General features: G+C 33.5%; 2 protein-coding genes across 3 annotated transcripts in view; one reads left to right on the forward strand and one right to left on the reverse strand.

Annotated features, from left to right (window-relative positions):
- Positions 1-21,170, forward strand: part of EIF3M (eukaryotic translation initiation factor 3 subunit M) — an 87,406-nt gene that overhangs the window by 55,939 nt on the left and 10,297 nt on the right. Inside the window, exon 8 of one of the 2 annotated variants that reach the window (XM_028501673.2) lies at positions 16,018-16,168. In XM_028501673.2, the coding sequence (XP_028357474.1) occupies positions 16,018-16,168 (151 nt within the window). Of the gene's footprint in view, positions 1-16,017; positions 16,169-21,170 lie in introns of those variants that run through there. The other variant, XM_007111130.4, reaches the window with a different exon arrangement.
- The window catches only part of CCDC73 (coiled-coil domain containing 73), a 100,416-nt gene that overhangs the window by 38,934 nt on the left and 40,312 nt on the right, over positions 1-21,170 (reverse strand). The window contains exons 6-8 of the mRNA XM_007111128.4: positions 16,688-16,726; positions 10,903-11,038; positions 10,581-10,660 (exon numbers count right to left, since the gene is read on the reverse strand). Of these exons, the coding sequence (XP_007111190.1) occupies positions 10,581-10,660; positions 10,903-11,038; positions 16,688-16,726 (255 nt within the window). The remainder of the gene's footprint in view (positions 1-10,580; positions 10,661-10,902; positions 11,039-16,687; positions 16,727-21,170) is intronic.

Below are 21,170 nucleotides of genomic sequence, written 5' to 3' on the forward strand. Positions count from 1 at the left end.
AAGGTCACAGCTTCTGAACTGTAGCTTTCTTCTACAGCTTTACCTATAGCTCCCTCCAGGTTCCAGTATCTGCTTGCTTCCTTTGCCACCATCAGGTCTAGCTTCTATCCCTTGTTGGTTTCCCTTAACTCTGCCTACAACTCTGTACATAGCTCTTTCATCAAACTTTTCTCAATTTCCCATACCAATGTGCCATCTGTTTCCTGCCTCAATCCTGTTTAAAACAAGTAAGTTGAGAGAAGGCATTTCAAGTTGGGGCAGGGAATATGGAGGAGAGGAAAGGTGAAAAGATAGGGAAAATTAAGAATGATAATGGCAACAAAGATTTTGGATTAAACAGAATGGAAGAGGCTTATTAGGAAGTAGTAGGAAACAATGTTCAAGATGTAAAATGGGACCAGACAATGGAAGTTCTGGAAAGCCAATTAAAAACGTTTGGGACTAAATCAACATGTTCTATACCTTAAGCTTAAACAGTGTTATATGTCAATTATATCTCAATAAAGCTGGAAAAAAAAGTTTTGGACTTGATTTGGTAGACAGAGGAGAACTATTCAATTTATCATTCCTTCTACATATGCTAAGTATCTAGAAGCAATAATATTAAACTAGTAACTTAGTAAAGTTAGTCTAGCAAAAAGAGTGAATAAAAACTGGAGAATAGAACACTGGCTACGAGGCTATTTTATTAATCCAGGCATGAGATGACGAATGTCTATACCATTGAGAAATGGATAATGAAAAATATGAGACATTCTAAAGGAAGATATAATTGAATAGACAAGGAAATGAAGGAAAAAAGATGATTTCAAAGCGTTTAGATGAAGCTAGAATAAATAAGAGACCATGAAATGTGAAACTGAGATGCATGAAAATGGAAAGGAAATGAAAAATCTGCTTCACTGATGAAATAGATGAAAAATCTATTAATGACAAGAAATAAGAGAGGGACAATATTCTGAGATTGACTCTTAAGAAAGCCAAAAAGCACAAATCACTAAGCCTAAGCCATAGGCTGTTACTGTTCTAAAAAAAAATCATTCATTCATTATTTTTCAAATTATAAAATGTTACATATGATGAATTCCCTCAAATGCAGTGATGGTTCACCTTCATAAGGCAGCAAGATGGTTTCCTTTGAAAGGAGAGTTGTATGATTTTTTTTTTTTTTTGGCAGGGGGAGGAGGAAGGATGGGGAGAATAAAGAATCAATCCAATGGGTGACCCTGAAGTTACAGTAAGTCATAAAAGGCAATGACCTGCAGGCAGTTGAAAATACAGAACTGGAGATTAAAAGAAATGTGAGGCTAGAAATATAGATATGAAGTCATCTATATGAAGTGAATAATGGAATTAAGGAGGATGAGCTAATTGAAAAAAAGAATATGAAGAAAAGAAAGAGACGTTATGATACAGCTTTGGAGGAATCGGAAAAAAAAAAGATAATCTGGGAACCAGAGGAATTTATTTGTACCCAAAGACCCTTAAAAAGTGAACTATCGGGGGCTTCCCTGGTGGAGCAGTGGTTGAGAATCTGTCTGCCAATGCGGGGGACACGGGTTAGAGCCCTGGTCTGGGAGGATCCCACATGCCGTGGAGCAACTAGGCCCGTGAGCCACAACTACCGAGTCTACGCATCTGGAGCCTGTGCTCCCCAACAAGAGAGGCCGTGATAGTGAGAGGCCCGCGCACCACGATGAAGAGTGGCCCCCGCTCGCCGCAACTAGAGAAAGCCCTCGCACAGAAACGAAGACCCAACGCAGCCAAAAATAAATAAATAAATATATATATTTTTTAAAGTGAACTATCACACAGATGTTCAAAATTAATACATTTTATATTTTAAAAATCATTTTGTACAAAATACAATATTCTGTAATGAAAAGCATGAATTGTCAGTATAAGTTAGGATGCTTTGGTTATAACTATCAGAAAACCATACTTAAACCATTAAATAATAATGAAATATATTCTGTAGCAAGAGGTAATTTAGGTATTCCACAGCAACTGTCTCTTCCTGGAACTCTTACTAAAGAATAAGAAAATTTTTCTTTGAACCACCTCCTGCTAGCCAGAATTAGATCACATGCTCATTCCTGAACCAAATACTGGCATAAGGAATGGAGATGATATTAATTGGCTTAGCGACAGAATGATCATACAGTGCACCAGATGTTGAGGAATTATCACAATATCCACTACATGAAGAATTTCAACTAACATTATAAAATTTATAGGTTTAGAATATTACTGACTACAAATAGTATACAGTACAAAGTGAAGATAAATGGAGACTTTTTTACAAGATGCTTGACTTTGAATAATTCAGCTAACTGTTGGATCCAGTTAACGGTTTTTAAATTGTGCTCTGAGAAGTCCTAGAGGTTCCATGGAGCCCCTCCACAGCTGCTGATAGAGAAGAAAGAGCCAACTTGCATTGCTCCAGTGTTCCTAAAACTCTCCCTTCAAGCACAAGTAGCTCTACTTTGTTTTAATACCGAGCTTCCACATCTTTAACAGAAGGTTCTACAACTCAAAGAAAGATAAAAACCAGTAGATCAGATGATCCTTATGATTCCATGAAATTTAGAGAAGATCTGAAGAAGACAAATAGTTGGGAGAGAACTAGTCATTGTAGAAATAGAATATAATTCAAGCATGAAGGGGGAAAAAGCAATTAATGAGTTGGAAGAAATTTCAGACTTACCTATCTGATAAAAAATTTATCAGATGAGGCAATGTTTTAGTTGTCTTGAAAGCCTATGCATGTAACCCACCTATAGTTATGGTGCAGAAAAACTGCACCATCAAAATTTGCCTTAATTTTAACCTAATTTCACTTGCAAGTAACAATAATCCCATAAATTTCTATGCATGTTAAACTTTCTGAAGTGCTTTTCCACATATTATTTTATATTTGTTACACATATATAAAACAGGAAAGGCAGATATCATTAAATTCATATTGCAAATGAGAATATAAGGAGAAAAGCAACATTAGTATGACCTAAGTCATGTACCTCCTTCGGATGACTATAGTTGAAAGGTTTAGTTTTAGAGAAAAAAGGTAAAGTATGAGTTAAAATAAACAGAATAAATGAGAAATATTATGCAGGGAATTATGTGTAGGCAGGAATAGGCCAATGGACTGGGTGAAGTAATGGAGACTAAAAGACTAGAGGTCAATCTAAGAACAGAGTGGGGTGTGTAAATGGTACCGGTGATAGAAAAGGATGCTCTGGTTGGAGAAGGAGAAGGGCTGAATGACAGAGCCCAAAGGAAGCAGTATTTAATGATGAGTTTCAAGGTAACGGAAATACTAGTCTAGATACGCAGAGTCAAGGTCTATGGGGACCTAGTAGTTTAGGAGGATGAATATTAGCAACTTCCCCTTTTAATAAACATATGCTTTCTGATGGTGAATGAAGCAGAGAAGGAACTTATGTGGATGAATTGCTTATACTGTTACTGTTACCAGTAGAGTGGTTAAGATCACAGGTTCTGGAGCCAAATTTGTTTGGGTTCCAAACCTCACTCTATTTTCCTTGTTGTGTAACTTTAGGTAACTTACTTAAATGCATTCTGCCTCAAGTTCCTCATCTGTAAAATGGAGATATAATTTTTTTTAAAAACTAACAAAGTTCCTGGCATGTAATAATCTATGCAACAAGTATTTGTTGAGCATCTACTATGTTCTAGGCATTGTTACCTGTTATTACCACTAAGGTGAATTCAAGGGATTCTATGATTATTTTCTCTACTTTGAGAATAAAGTGGTCTGAAGTCCTAATGGTGTTATGAATAACTAAGTAATCTTTATTTAAAGAATTAAGATTCATTATTTCATAACTGATTACAATAAGAGTTTTTTAATAGACTGTGAACTCCTCAAGGAAAAGAACCACATTTCATACTTATCCCATAGAACCTTAATACAGTCAGGGATCTAAGAAGAACTAAAAATTTTAATGAACATAAGAAGAAAAGAATGATGAATACGATATTAAAAAAATGTGACACCTTTGCCTAAAATGAGATTTGATGAAATCAAAGTTGATTTACTCAGGATAAAGCAAATGGCAATAAAAATACTTGGTGACAGCAGTCAGTGTCAGCCAAATAAGACTACTGTTAATAACACGATAGTTCATAGTCAATTTGTAAAATTGTATAGAAAGTGATAGGTGTAGTACAGTGCTAAGTATATTGTATAGCATATAGGAAAGTACAGTGCTGGGGGTTTAATCACTGATTGAACCAGATGGCTTCCTCTGATCAAGGTAACAACCACAACCCTGTAGACCACCATGTTACAAATAAATGCTCCTCATTTAAACGTGAACAGACCACTACAATTTTCTTACCGATAATAAAAAAATAAAGCTTAGTAGGTGGTGAGTCACTAACATTATGCTAACTTTAAAAGAACAGCATATTTTGGGGCTAGAACCTTGACTGTCTTAATCAACAGCCCTAAACTTGTGAGATTAAAATGGGTTAATTCTAATTCTGCATTACAAATTCAGATCCAAGAATATTCTAGGAAACAACAATTACTGACATAAGACAATACAATAAAACATTCTAGTTCATAAGCCATATGGTCATTGACTCAACAAACTTTCTGAATAAAAGAATTTATTGATCTTATTATATCCACCCTGGATAAACATTCAAAAACAGGATGACAGTTAAATTGACTATGCACACTGAAGGATACAAAAATAAAGACAGTCATTTCAGCAATTAATTTAAGTTTTTAAAAATTTAGGAGATTAGTTCAAAGGAAAAATATCTGTTAGAGTACCTCAAAGTTTTAATCTCAACTCAGATTTTCAGGATGTTTGACTAATATTTATGTTGTTACTTGTTATTTAGTCAAACACCACCTGAGTAATAAAAAATCTTTTATGCTAAACTGATTTTTTTAAAAGACACCAATGATATTAGGTTTAAAATAATGTACATCTTTCTTTGCTTTGCACATGGTGTTCTAAAACCTTGCTTTCAAGCTGCTTTTTTGTGCACTAAAATGGTAATTTTTAAAAGAAAACTTGCAACAATTTTTCTGAAATTTAAATTTTTTTAGATTGGGTTTTCCTGGAGCAAGATACACCTGTATAAAGTAAACAACTTAGAAATTAATTAGATGGCTTGTTTTAAATTAGTGATCTGTTCTAGATTCACTCCTAAGATACAATGTCCTATTGATAAAAATATAATTAAACTGAGGTATATGGCTAAAACTTAAAGTAGCTTGAAATTCTCTGAATTTAAAAAAAGGATTGGTTTTCTAAAAGTTTTTCTTCTGTCTAGGTTACAAAGTGCAATAAATGTCTTATGTCTTTCTGTCAATACATTTTTCCACAACTGAAAGCACGGAGCTGTTGTAATCAGCTAAGTTTTATAGAAGATACTCTAAAATACATCAATTCCTATTACAATAACTGTTATGAAACAACAGGGAAGTGGGAAGGGAGTGGCAAGGGGCAAAAACCCGGTATGTGGCTGACAAAAGTAAAAACTAATCATTTCTTATGTCTTTCCTTTTCTCTTATATATTAATTATGTAATCTTAAGAGCATATTAAATTAAAAACAGAGACCTTCACAAAATGATTTTTGACTGAAAATATGTTTTTGATTTTATAGCTCTTATAGCTTTTAAATATCCTGAACTTTTAGTACATTGTCTGTTTTCTAACCATTTTATTCAAAGCTGTTAGTGCAGCAAATAAGCATGCAGCACATGCTTTGATCTCATTAAATTACAACTTATAGTTCCTAGAGTCATAAATATCAAGCCCTTTTCTCCTTTACCCCTCCTCTTCTGGTATGAGGTAGTCTGTTAAATATCACTATCTCCTTGAGTCCTCTGACGTTTACTCAGACAAATAGCAGAGGTTATGAATGCTGCTCACAGATAGTATCAGGAATTCTTCATGATTGCCATAATGGTGAACCCAGCATTCAGAACTGTAATACTTAGTTTTATCTAACAAGTAAGTTTGGTCTGTTTAACTTTGCTCCACAAAAGGAAAAAGAAAAAAAAAAAAAAAGAATTCCATCTTATCACAAACCAGTAACTTAACTGTCCTGGACATAATCACAGAACAGCATAAAAGAAAAATAAAAGTTATCTTTGGAAAAATTAATGATTAAAAGTGTTAAATGAGTAATGGAAAACAATGTTACTAGGCTTGATTAGCCTCTGAAAAAGAAAATCAAAACAGAAAACACTTTTCTTAAAGTTAAAAATTAAGGATACACTAAAAACTACAAAATTACTGTACCTAGAATGTCTGAAATATTAAAAACTATCTGTTAAATATATTTGCAAATTCTTACCCTTTCGGCTTCTCGAACTTGGAACTCTCAAAGGTAATAACAGTCTCTCACCTTACCCTTCTCGACAATCTCTCTTCCAAGAACTATTTAGCAGCATGATTACTGACTTAATGCTTTCTATAGAGACAGAGGCCACCATCACATGACACCTCAGTACATTTAGGCAGCCCTGGCCAAGGCTGCAAGACCTGGGAAAAGGGGGCAAGTGTGCTCATTAGCAACACTATTCCACTTGTGTACAGAGACATTCTTTACTCCTTTCACAAAAATCCAGCAAGGGAAACGCTCCATGGATATACATGAGCCTCATCTCCATCTACAGGTCAGTCTTAAACTACACATTAGAAATACAATAGTCTATTACGTTACAATGCAACATTTGTCCTTATTTAATGAAAAAAATACATAATTTAATAGAGAAATTTATGAGGTATAATATTTTCATAATAATGCAAAAACTAACTGAATAAAGCACATATGACTATATTAATATAATCATCAAATTAATGCTCTAACCACTTAAGACATTGATAACAATATTAAACAAAAAATAAACCAAAGAGATATCACTGAAAATGTGCTTATTCACAACTACTCAGTCAGTATTATTTATTTATATTTGCTTTCAAAGTTTATATTGATAAAAATGAATGGTCCATTTAACAATTCTGATTTGAACTAGACAAAATTTTCAAATTACAGCTTTTTCTCCTTATATTGTAAGAGCCATCTTTAATATTCTTAAATGAGACTGAAAAGAAATATTCTTTACATATAAATTGTCCTCTTGGGACTTCCCTGGTGGTCCACTGGTTAAGAATCCACCTTCCAATGCAGGGGACACGGGTTCGATCCCTGGTCAGGGAACTAAGATCCCACATGCCAGGGGGCAACTAAGCCAGCGCGCTCTAGAGCCCGCACACCACAACTAGAGAGCCTGCACGCCAATTAGAGAGAAGCCTGTGCGTCGCAACAAAGAGCCCACATGTCACAACGAAAGATCCCACATGCCACAACAAAGATCCCGCACACTGCGACTAAGACCCGATGCAGCCAAATAAATAAATAAGTATTTTTTTAAAAACTGTCCTTTTAGGTAGTTTGCTAGATAGACAGAAGACTTTTAAGGGCTAAGGACATACACTTATTACCATTCTAATATTCCGTACTGGGCTACCCCTATGCTCTTACTTTCTGATCCCTTGGGTATAAGGAGAGAGTCCAAGGAATATGAAACCAATTTATTGGCAGTTATAAGAACAAGACCTAGATATAACAGAGTTACAAATATTAATGGTCTTTGAACTCTGGCTTGGCATTTAGAAGTCACGTCAATCTTTAGCCCACGTGGTCCTGCTTTCCTGGAAATGATACTAAAAAGATAAAGTAGTAAAATTTCCTGATTTCTTGAATTATATATTAAAGTATATGTCATTCATCTGGTAGCACAAACACTCCTCTTCAAAACTTAAGCCTGTGTCTCTGTAAATAATAAGCTGTCTTAATAAAGTTTTAATTTTTGTAAAATTATAGTTAAATATAAAAACAGAGGGTCTTCTGGTTTCTGGTCCAGCATGTAATGAGCTTAGTTAGAAGTTTCCACTTGATCCTACCACAAGTAAAAAGCTAACAAACTGAAAATCAACAACTCCTCTTACATCTGCTAGACAAATGAGGTCATAAGGCAAATTGCTGCCTCAAAAATTGGAGAGATGGACAGGTAAATACAGAGAATCAGAAACAGAAACCTCCAGAGGAACCAATGCCAGGGTAGGAAAAACTGAAATGTAATTGACTAATTCCCAGAGGCTCAGAGTGGACAATTCAGAGTTAAAAAATTCAGCGGGACACAGTCATGGGGGTCTCAAACTTTTGTGAAATTTTACCTCCAGGTCCTCTCATAGTGAATATCAGAGAAAATTCCCTCCTGCTAAAAGCAGGAGGAAAAGGAGAGAAAAAGTAACCATTTTGAAATACACCAACTCATTTTTTTCTTATCAACAAGTCCTGCCCTCAGGAGAAACTATTTGACCTGAGTCTAAACTACCTGAGGGAAGGGTAATACCCAACTCTAGCCCCCTCCAACCATCCTTGTGCCATACAGGGTGGGTGGGCAGGGACTGAGAAGCACTGGTGAAATTCACAGTCAAGGGGCAACAGGCTCATCTAATCATTGGACACCCATCCCCCTACCTTACCACTACATTACTCTACACCTATTGACTTCAGTTTCTTTCACCCAGTATATCATGTCTGCCTTCCAACAAATAAATTACAAGGCATACCAAAAGGCAAAAGACACAGTTTGAAGAGACTGAACAAGCCTCAGAACCAGAGTCAGATATGGCAGGAATATTAAAACTATCAGACCTGAAATTTTTTAAAACTATGATTAATATGCTAAAAGCTTTAATGGAAAAAACAGACAAGACATGGGAGAACAGATGGATAATGTAAATGGAGAGATGGAAATTCTGAAAAAGAATAAAAATGGAATGCTTCAGATCAAAAACACTGCAACAGAAACGAAGAATGACTTTGATGGTCTCAATAGTAGACTGGACAAGGCTGAGTAAATAATCTCTGAGCCTGAGAATATGACAATAGAAATTCCAAAACTGAAAACAAAGAGTAAAGACTGAAAAAGCATAAGAGACTATCCATCACCTGCAGGTCAGCTAATGTAACATATGCAAATTGTAACATATACATAACGGGAATACCAGAAGGAGAAGAAAGAAAGAAAAAGAAGCAATATTTGAAGCACTGATGACTGAGACTTTCCCCAAATTAATGTCAGACACCAAACCACAATCCAAGAAGCTCAGAGAACATCAAGAAGAAAAAGTGACTAAAAAAATTAAACCCAGGCATATCATATTCAAACTTTAGAAAATCAAAGATATTTAAGTGACACTCAGTAAATGTTGTTTCAAAGCATTTATTCAGTGTCAGTAAAGACGGGTACTTAATTCTCTCAGGGATAAGGAGGTGGTCCAAAGTGGTATTATTTCAGGTGGGGCTTTGAAAAGATTAGGAAAAGGAAATAAGTCATTCTCTGTAGAAAGAACAAGGCTTTGCCTACTTCACCTTGCTCTCATACCGTTCTCCCCTGTTATCAGTGGGGATATTTTTAGTTGCAAATAATGGAAAATTAAACTGGCCCTAAGGAAACTGGCTTAAATAATAATGGGGATTTATTGGCTCACATAACTGAAAAGTCTAGAGGTAGGGCAAGTGCAGGGTTGGTCCATTCAGGAACTCAAAAATGTCATCAAAGAACAGGTTTCTTTATATCACAGCAATTTGGCATCCACATTTCAAGTTCCTCCTTTTTAGCTTCTCATGATTGTAGGATGACTGCCAGCCCCAGTAGGAGTTACATGCTTCCTGGTTTATAACCACTGGGTAAGGTCATTTATTCACCCCTGAGCCAAAGACTGTGGCTAGAGTAATGAAATATGTTTATGGCCTTCTGCCAATTTAGGGCTCCTCTCTAAAGCTGGAGGCATCAAAACAAAAATCTGGATAAGTTTAGGAAGGAGAAAGGGGATAATGATGCTCACTAAGCTACCAATAAATATCCAATGCACTCCTTCACTCAAAATGCTCCAGCCACACCAGACTTTCTCTTGTTCCTCAAATATATTAAACTCTTTCCTGTCTCAAGGCTTTTGCTGTTCCCTTGCCTGAAACATCATCCTCTTCCCTCCCCCACCACTTTACCCCCAATGTAATGAAGTCACCTATGATAATGTCATCACATCCTCTACTTTTTCTTCATAACACTTAAAACAGTTTTAAATTATTTGATCTGTGTGACGGTTTTATATGTAACTCCTCCATTGGACTATAACTCAAAAAAGCAGGAACATGTTTCATTTTCTTCATACCTGTACCCTAAGTGCCATATAGTACCTGGCACACAGAGCCACTCAAAAGTTGAATGAATGAATGAATGGTGCTAATGAGATTAACATAAAGTGAATGCTTATTGGTTATTCATATCACCATAAAAATGCATGCCACTGGTCACAAGTCAAAGAAACAATATTTTGAATGGGTTAGAACAAATTCATTCATTGCATTTATTGAAATCATAACTCAAAGTTTATAAATCTGTATTTAAAACATTTCATTTATCTTTATACAAAAAAACCCACCCAACTTTTCTGGTATTATTTCATAAAGCTAATTAGTTTTATATAATACAATAAACTATATCAATCATACCTTCTTTAAACTGCATATTTCAGATTCTTGTTTTTTATTTAAAGCTGAAAGTCTTTTGTTTAACTGTATTGCTTCCTGTACTGTAACATGAAAGACACTTAGGAAAACATTATATTCATTGTACATTTTAAGGAAATATTACTAACATAGACAAGGAAAACAGCCTCAATGCAATATATATAATTATTACTGAATTTAATAATATAAATTAAACTGCCATTTACTATCACCAGTATCAGATTAGTTCAATTTATTCATTATAAATAAGTCCATTTAAATATTTCCTCTTAAATATGTTAAGTTTAAATAAGATAGCACCTACCATTTTGTTCTAACTTTTCATGATTCTCTTTTACCAATCCAAATTGACCTGTTATTGTAGCATAGTATTTCTCAATTTCATTCAGTTGCTTCTGATGATCTTCTTTAGCCAGAAAATGTAACTGGACTTTTTGTTCCTATTTTGAAGAGTTATTTTAAATGTTATACATATATAACAAATACATACATATATATACACACACATATTTATTAAACATACATAACAATTTACTGTTTTTAATAACTGTTGTTATTAACATAAGTATGTCATGAAAAAGTACTCTCTGAGTACACCGTAGGGAGGAAATATTAGTTAGGTTCTAAATCTAGGTAAAATTAAAGCATTTTTTCTTTTCCTGTAACAAAATAGTCACTTAAGGTTATATTCTCCTTGTTTATAATTTATTTTTCAAAATCAATTGGTTGTTTCATTTACCAAAAAGTTAATTAGTCCAGTACAGCACTAAGCAAAGTGAGGGGAATATTATTAAAGCAATACTCTGATAATTTAGGAAATAATTTTTTGCTCTAAATGCTGACATAATCATAATGTGCATTATCAAAACTCAGATAAATTTTCTGAGATTAATATTAATGAATATAGCACCTTCTCACTGCATTAAAAACTGGAACAATGAGAACAATATCTATCAGTGTTAGGGAGACAATATAGTATAGCAGAAAGTTTACTTAAGCTAGGAGACACAGTTGGTAAAAATTGAACCCTATATATAATATGGGCCTTCACTGCTTTCAGCTAAAGGAGCTTGTTTTACCATACTTAGAAAAATGACTTAAAATTTTTAAAAGAAATATTATGTTAACAGAATCAATAACACTCTTCGAAAGTTTTTATTTTGGCATTAGCAGAATCATTGACTGATTTCACAACTTTCATTCATTTCTGCCACACACTTCAGTTTCTACTGAGAGATGATAAACAAAGAACCGTGTAGGCCCATCAATAGGCACTCAGTAATTACTTTCTGAATGAACTGTTGTCTCATAGAGTTCTGACAGTGGCAATTTGTTAGATTTGCCTGGACAGTATCTATTTCCCTTACCCAAAAGTAACACAGTTTCAAGTATTTCCTTGAAATACTGCTTCATTACAATCTAGTAGACCAAATTCAGGGGTCCTATTCTCCCCTAGTCAAGTACAGGGCATATTACTCCAAATAAACCAATTGATTTCTACATTCTTGGAATTTGAATCTTGAGCAAAAGAGACTATAAAGCTAAAGAAGTTCAGTGGTGATCCTATCCAGACTGATATGAGACCTCCTTTGTCCTGGGTTCCTACATCCTGCTTCTCAAACCCTGGAATTAACCTAGTCCCTGCTCATTTTCAAACCCATTCTTGACTCTCTGATTGATTGCAAGTGTCTCCACTAAATTTCCTCTTGCATAAGTTAACCAGAGCCATTTTGTACTGCTTAACACCAAAGTACAGGCAGTATAGTAGAGTGGTCAAAAGCTATTCTGCCTATGTTTAAATCTTGCCTCTGTAATTTAGTTGCTGTGTGACCTCGGGAAAATTATCTACCCTGTCTTTAAAATAGAGATTATAACAGTCTCTCCCTCATAGGGTTGTTGTGAAGATAAGACAAATTAATGCCTACAGAGCACTGAGGACAGAGCCTGTCACATACCAAGTACAATATAATGTTTTGTTATTACTATTCCTTAAATGTTAAAAGTGCCTTCAATAGCCTAATTAAGTTTTATTTGGACTAAGAATAGCCCTCTCTAATATTAATAAGGAACACACATCATAATTTAAGTTGTACCTAACTATATTAACTTGGCAAATATGGTGAAAAGCTTAACTTTTTCAAAGACGTTTTTAAACAATTTTAAGCAAAGTGATAAGTACACTGGCAATGGTTATGAAAGATGGGTTTAATTTTTCTCATGCACTTCTATGGGCTTTTCAAATTCACTACTTAGTCATTTGAATTAAGCATGCAGCAGTTATAAATTCAAACAAGTTGACAAGTACACTTACCCCTGAGATCTTATACTTACCTGAGTAGTCATTATTATCAATAACTAAACAATAAACAATAATGACCCATATTCTGTTCCTCTCAAATACCACTTAATTCTCTAGAGAATTATACTCCTTTCAGGAGATGTGTAGAAACCCAATACAATTTCACTAAAAATTGGTCTAAAGACATTTTTTTCAATTCAAGGAATTCTTTCCATTTTTCAAGTCAAATCAATTTTTAGATAGCCTTTATGAGAATACCATCCACTACATATTAATACACATTAATACTGTCAATGCCTGCAAAGGTTAACTAATCCTGGTAAGTAAAAATGCAGCAAAGATCAAAGTGAGTTCATATGTATTCTCTACATATATAGAGCTCTGTATACATTAGATTAGTTTGTAACATACTCTATCCCAACACCCTTTGCTTGAAGCCAAAGTTGAATTAAAATGCAGTTTCATTTGTCTGCATAATACAATTCTAATTTTCAAATACATTAGTCTATACAATGGCCATGATAAATGCTACAAAGACGTTTAAATCACAATGGGCACCTACAGCTCATTAGCTCACACAGGCCTATATGCGACTGTTCACATATGAACCTACTTGGCTGCCCTGATTTAGTTTTGATAATTAGATGAAGAGGGCAGCTTGCCACTAACTGCATGACTGTCAGCAAATAGTTTAAATTCTTTGGGAAGCAACAACAAAAAGCAGATTGGTAACACCTGCCTGAGAAAGCTAAGAACATTATAAAGAATAATACAACTAAATTGATGGTGTTATTATAACTTTAACATTACATACTATAGCATAATAAAGATTATTTTATTGCAATGACTAAGAAATGGCTAAGTATGTACTGTTTTTGTTCTTTTTACCTCTCTGAATTGGGTCAAGTTATTTTTTCTTTCATACACTTTTACTACTAATGCAAAGACCGTCAACAAGAAAATAATATCAGGATTGCCTGCTTTCCAAATACATATGTACCCCATTTTAAACAATTTTAATCTTTGAAAATCAAGATTAGAGAAAGACAGCACATGCATAATTACGTGTGTGTGTAGTCTAAAAGTTTACTTAAAAGCCTCTTAAGGCATTTAAAATAGGAATAATTTTAAAATAACATTTACATCCAACTTTTTAGAACTATACTTACTAATAAAAGCCATAGCTGCTCATTTCCCTCATTTCTTATTTCCTTATAGAGACTGATTTGAAAACTTTTGGAGATAAAATTAATTTCCCTTAAAACAATTAGTTTGTTATAAGTAAACTGTAGAGAAAAAGATTCAAAACCCCAAAACAAACTTCATATATTCCTCATTTCTATTTTTGCAACTTACCTTTTAATTTCTTCAATATAAACCCAAAATAAATCAATGGGTTATAAAACTCACTTTTTAAAAACCCATGGCATCTTTCTTAGGATATTGATACTTCTACCTTTTTAGTCACAACATTAGGTATATACTACTTAAGAAAACTAAAGTTACATATTTTATGTGTACAGATGTATATAATTATTATAATCATGAAGATTACTTCCAGACAAGTCTTTAGTCTAAAAATATTCTACTCTGAAAGAAAATATGTGGTAATTCCAAATCTCATCAAAACCTTCAATACTGAAAAATTGTTTTAATTTAATAAAGACAAAATAAATCCTTCTTATAAGTCTTTTCTTTAGAGGAAAGTGATATACAAAAAAGAAATAAACTATAACTAAGAGATGGTTGGATAAATTTTTATTTTGTTCGTTAAGCTCTACTGGCAACTCAGTTACACAACATAGTCACCTATACAGTAATTATGGGAACAAAGCAGGAAAGATTTTCATCAATGACCAAATCAATTAATTTGATGTTCTATAGTTTATTTTTATCATATTTAGTTGCATTCGTTTTATTGGTAATGATCAATGTGATCATTTGTTCAAGAGATTTGGGTACTTTTAGAGATAGATGAATCTTTCCATTCATAATTGTGTTAATTTATCTAGAGACATACCACCTCTACATGAAAATCACCTTACTGAATTCCCACAAGACAGAAATTTACTAGTAGTTAAGAGCTTGCCTATAGGAAATCATGAACTTTAAAAGTGTCTTAAAACTATTTTTAAAATTATTCCTTTTGGGACACATCAATTGCTCCCCAAAGTCCTGCCTTGGCACAAGTGACCATCTTGTTTCATGTCTTGCACACAGTCAAATAATATCACTATAAAAGGATAATGTGCTGATTTGAATAAAATTAACTGGATTACTGAATACTGTTTAGTACTTTGAATAAAGAAAAGGTCATCTGAATTATATAAGAATAATGTAAAAAGAATAATTTAAGAATGTTTAGAAAAAGGTTTATTTTTAACTTTTAAATCCATCATCTAAAATATACATAATATTCTGCCAAAATTGGCATGAAATACTGTATATCTATCAATTTATAAAATTATTTTCATGCAAAGTGATTTATTTAATGCTTTGAGCTGTCAGAAAAAATATAACTATAATTCAAATTTTAGTAGGTTCTTAAGAGTCTTAAATTCACATTAACAAAATGCTTAAAAGTGACCAAAAACTATCAGAAGTATATTGCATGTTTCCATGGTTTTTTAAGATTATAAGTATCTGTTTGATGAAATTTTAAAGTGGAATAAAATAAAGCACATTTTATGTTGCCTTTGATCTTTAACTTGTAGCCTTATCTCCCAGGTCAGAGGGCACATTATTCAATTTCACTATATTTTGTGTAAAACCACTGTAGCGTTGAAGATGACTTTCAGTACGAATGTCATGGTACTTAAAGCTAAACCAGAATCTAGTTTTTCAGCTCCTTAATTAAAATCATAGTTTAAAATAGTCTGACAGTATTATCTGTAGTCTTTCCAGTTGAACAGTGACAGAATTTTCACATCTTTTATTCAATCAAGCTTAGCAATCTTTCTATGGCTCTTTTATTTTCTAACACACCAAAACATTTCAAGAAGCAAAATACTTACTTTATATTTTTGTATTTAACGTCATAAGGAATGACCTCTCATTTCTTACTTCTCATAGATATAATACATAAACCTTACTCAAAAATTATTTTTACTTGCCTTACAGTCTGCTCCAAAGAAGGAAGAACGAAATAGCATAAACCCACCCAAGAGGCCCTCTGAAGATATAAGTGGATATGGGAGAATTTTGCTCAATCAAAAATACAGAGAAAAAAATTCTTCTGAATCAAACAGGGACAGGAAGATAGAATATCAAAGTAAATATTTCATAAAATGTTATGCTGTTAAAATGTAAATATTAATTTTAATATACTACAAAAGAGGAATGCACAACAAATTAACACTTGTTGAATGATAAAGGATGAGTACCATATCCCAAGTGTAGTATTCAAACGCTACTTCATATTATTTCAATTTTTCAGGCTAAAAGTAATAACTACGTGTTTACACAAATACCTAGAAAAGATATCATTAAAGGGGTTTTAGAATTCTGTTGTTTTCACTTCTTTGTTGTTCAATTTTCATATAAGACCTCTACCAATAATTTGGGAACTGTGTTAAATTTATTTTATAACATGTAAACACTATCTGGAAATAAATTTGTGAAATAAATTCATTTAAGCTATATCTGAAATTGTAATTCAGTCCTTTAAAGGGGATATTAATATCCAGTTTCAACTTTTTTTTTACAATAAATGTCACATTAATATTGACAAAAATACTGTGGCACATTATGTACTAATCTGGGGTGGGTGTATATTTTGAAATTTACTTACCATTTCACTCACTTTCTTCTGTAAAGAATATTTAGAAACCTTGAAAAAAATAAGGGGAAAAAAATCTCATGAAAACTTTTTAGTTATTTGTTATACATTCCTTCTGATATTAAAATTGTATGTTATATAATGTGACATGTATCTTATATGCAATTTTTTCCAGTGACACTTTTTCAAAATGTTACTTACCATAACTTTATTCCCTATAACAAAAACAATACATTTATTTATTTATTCAACACATATTTATGGACCACCTACTATATGCCAGCCATTTTCCTAGGATCCTGGGATACAACAATGAACAAAGTCCCTGCCCATAACAAGATTTCTGTCTGGTGGGGGTGGTGGTAGACAGACAATAAAATATAAGTAAAAAGTACAGAAGTTAGAGAGTGACAACTACTATGAAGAAAAATAAAGCAAGAAGGACAGCAAGAAAACCCTAGGAGAGTTTGCTACTTAATATTAGCTCTTCGTTGAAAAAATTTTGATAAAATAGATAAGCATAGGGGAAAAACATTGTCTTAAACAAACCATCTCACAACCCAGAAATAACAATCATTAATACCGTGGTACTTCCAGATATTTTTCTATGTATTTATACTTTAAAAGAGAGTCAGTAGGGGGTAGAATAATAATACATGTACTATTCTGTAACCTATTTTTACTTAATATATAGCGAACACTTTTATATTACAAATTAATCTACAACACAAGTTTCTAATGGCTACACAGTATTCCACTGTTTAACTTTATACCATAGTTTATCAAATCACTCTTATTTTTGTAGATTTACTGAGTTTTCAGGTCTATGCAAGAATTCTGAAATAAACATGCTGTACCAAGAAAACTCTGTAGTTATTCATTTTAGCAGAATAAATTCCAAGAAGCAGGACTCCTAAGATTTGTTCATTTTTATAGACTTAACAATTGTTATTACACACATAGTCCTCCAGAATGGTGGACCAAGTTAAACTCCAACTAGCCATGTATGAGTGCTTATTTACTTAAACTCACCTAATATTTGCTAAAATTTAAGCAAAAGTTCTTAAAATTACTTCACATGTCCTGTGAAATAAATTTTTAGCATACTGCCTTGAACAAACTAATAATTTTATTTCATTTTGGTGGAATGAGTTATGTGTGATTCATTTCTTCAACAAATATTGAATGCTTACTATAAGTAAAGCACTAATGTAGACATTGGGGGTATAGTATTGGACCAAAAAATCCTGTCCAGGTTAAATTCTGAGGAATGTAGATAATTAGCAATATAAATAAGTTAAAATATATAGTTCTATTAGATATTGATAAGTGCTAAGGAGAAATAATAAATCAGGGAAGGGGATTACATAGGATGGCCAGGAAAGTCCTTTCTGAGAGGGCAACTTTTGAGTAAAGACTCAACAGAAAGTAAGGAAGAGTATTCCAGCAAGTGCAAAGCCCCTAAGGTGGGAAAATGTCTTCTGTGTTCAGAGAACAGCAAAGAAGCCAGTGTGGCTGGAAGATTTAGTAAGCAAGGGGAAGAACAGCAAAAGATGAGTTCACAGAAGAGTAGGAGAGGAGGTAGGGCCAAATCACTGTAGGTCTTGTGGTGCATAATAATGGTTTACTCTGAATGAGACAGGAAGCCACTGAAGAGTCCCAAGCACAAATGTGACAGAGCCTGACTTACTCCTTGAAAGGATCACTCTGACTGTTATATTAAAACTGAAGGAGAACAGAAGTGGAAGCAGGAAGAACACTTAATAAACTACTGCAATTGAGATGAAAGAGGATGATGAAAGAGGACTAGGGTGTTAGTAGTAGATGTAGTGAGAAGTGGTCAGATTCTGGATATACTCTGAGGGAAAAGCTGAAAAAAATCTGCAACAGGAAGAAGGGAGTTGTAATTAACAAAAATAGAAAAGACAAATAAGTTAGCTTTCAGGGCGAGATTTTAGGAACTTAGTTTTGGACACGTCAAGTTTGAGATGTCTTTTAGACATCCAATAGTCAATCCAGGCTGGAGTTGGGGCTGGAGATATACATTTGGAAGCCCTCTGCATGTAGACCCCATTTTAAAGAAATGAGACTGGATGAGATCAGAGTATTTTTAAGGCATACAGACAAAAGCAGAGTAAAAAGGTAGAGGTCATCTAGAAAAAGAAGAGGAAAAAAAAAAAGACTGGCTTTGGGACTCAGACTGGAATTATACCTCCAGCTTTCCAGAATCTCCAGCTTGCAGACAACAGATCATGGCATTTCTCTGTCTCCATAATTGTGTGACTGTGTGAGCCAATTCTTCATAATCAATCAATCAACCTCTTTCTTTCTTTCTCTCTCTATATATACAGGTTCTGTTTCGCTGGTGAACCTTCACTAATACAGCTACCATTAGCCAAAGATAAAACTGATAAACATAGAGCAAATTTACCAAATTCTTTCAGGTCACTGTTCTTCAAACATTAATATCTCTGCATTTTATTCTTTCTGAACCATGATTCACAGCTCTATTTTATCAACACCTCTAAAGCACTTTCCAACTTAAAAAACTACCATGTAGCTGCATTCCTGTCAAATACGTCAAATTTGAAAGTAACATAACTAGATTGACATGAAATCTTTTTATAGATGTTCTATATAATGATTATTCATTCTGAAATCACATAAAACTGGTTTATAATACCAGATATTGGCAGCTTTCTAATACCGGAACAAAACTATACTAACACTAATTAGTGTATTAACAACAGAAAGCAATTTGAAAGATAAAGTACAAATGTTTTCCTAGTTATAGCTATCCTTCACTTTTTGGAAAATTTTATGAAAAGTTGACTGTAAAGTACATTTGTTTAGAGCAAATCTATTTTCCCATTAAATTAACGGGATTTATGTTACTTGGGAATAAAGTCCTTTAAATACTGTGCTAAAAATGTTTAACCCCTCCCCTTCCTGAACAATTCAGTCCCAAGTTCATTAGATGGGGAAGAGGTGAAGGGGTAGTGGTGGCAGCATTCCAGAACAGGGTATCAGGCCTGAATGGGGAGTTAAAAGCTAAGTAGGGTGCTTAGTAGGCAGTGCTGAAAAAGGGCAACCCAGGTATTAGAGGTGAAGCAGGGAGAAGAGGGCATCCACATTAGGAAGGAGTAGCAGAATGGTGGCCTGGTCACATACAGGGTAATTTATCAAATAAGTAAATATATTAAGAATAAAGAAAGTCATATTTCTTACTGTAACAGAAAAGAAATATATAAATATGGAAGGGAAATAAATTAAAATTAACCTTATGGTTTTGGATTGGAAATGGAAGTAATGTGAATTCATGGTTTTTGACATATATAGATTGACAGAGAAACAAACATAATTTTAAATGTGTTTATATACTTGTGTGTATATAAATACATACACAGATTCCCTAGCTCTGTCTACTAAGAAGGTCTGAGACCAATGACACCCCAATAGTAGTGAGTGTAACAGTGCCCAGATCTGGGTGTCTACATTCCATTTTCCACTAAAAGGAACCAGGGCAATGTGGAGAAACGCTGTATATCAGGGCAAGGTTACGTAAACTACAAGGTGATCCTGGAACATTTTGTTTTTACCTGAGAGCAGGAAAATGCTGAAAGAATGATAAAGTCATGTCCAAAAGACTAAAAAATCAGCCTGAATAGACTCCTACTGGCCAAACTAATGATAATGTGAGGATCAAAATAAATAATGATAGTCACAGATTTTTATCCATTGAATAAAATAAGAAACTACGATTCTAAACTGATATAAATAAATGAATATATTAAATGTTTGGAGAGAAACAGGACATTTCTATTCTAAGTACCTGCCTATAAAGTACTCTGATTACAAAGGGGAAAAGAGTAACTTTCCACTGGAGAAACTTGTCAGATACCACCTGAATCAAATATTCAAAGTGAACATCACCAATAATAAGACAAACTGAAATCATCAGCTATCTGATAGAATTCAATTATAGGAATAAGGCCTTATTTCTGTAATATTCTTGCCAAAAATGCATAAACTATCTCTATTCATGAGGAAATATCCAAACAGGAACTGAGGAAGACTGGCACAACACTGTAAATCAACTATACTTCAATTAAAAAAAAAAAAAAAACAGAAATTGAGGGACATTCTACAAAATAACTAGACTGTGATCTTCAAGAGTTTCAAAGGCATTAAAATCATACAAAGACTGGGGAACTGTTCCAGACTGAAAGAGGTCAAAGAGACATGACAACTAAATGCAACATAAGATTCTAAACTGGATCCTTTTGCTAGGACAATTGGTGAAACCTGAATGGGGCATGAGAATTAATTTACAATTATATATCAGTGTTAACTTCCTGATTTTATGGGTGTGTTATGGTTTTGTAGGAGAATGTCCTTGATTATAGGAGAGATATTACAGTATTTGGGGGTGACAGGGCATCAGATTGGCATATTACTTTTATTTTTAAAAAAATATTTATTTGTTTATTTGGCT

Source organism: Physeter macrocephalus, chromosome 16 (genome assembly GCF_002837175.3).
Source record: "Physeter macrocephalus isolate SW-GA chromosome 16, ASM283717v5, whole genome shotgun sequence".
Taxonomy (NCBI): Eukaryota; Metazoa; Chordata; class Mammalia; order Artiodactyla; family Physeteridae; genus Physeter; species Physeter macrocephalus.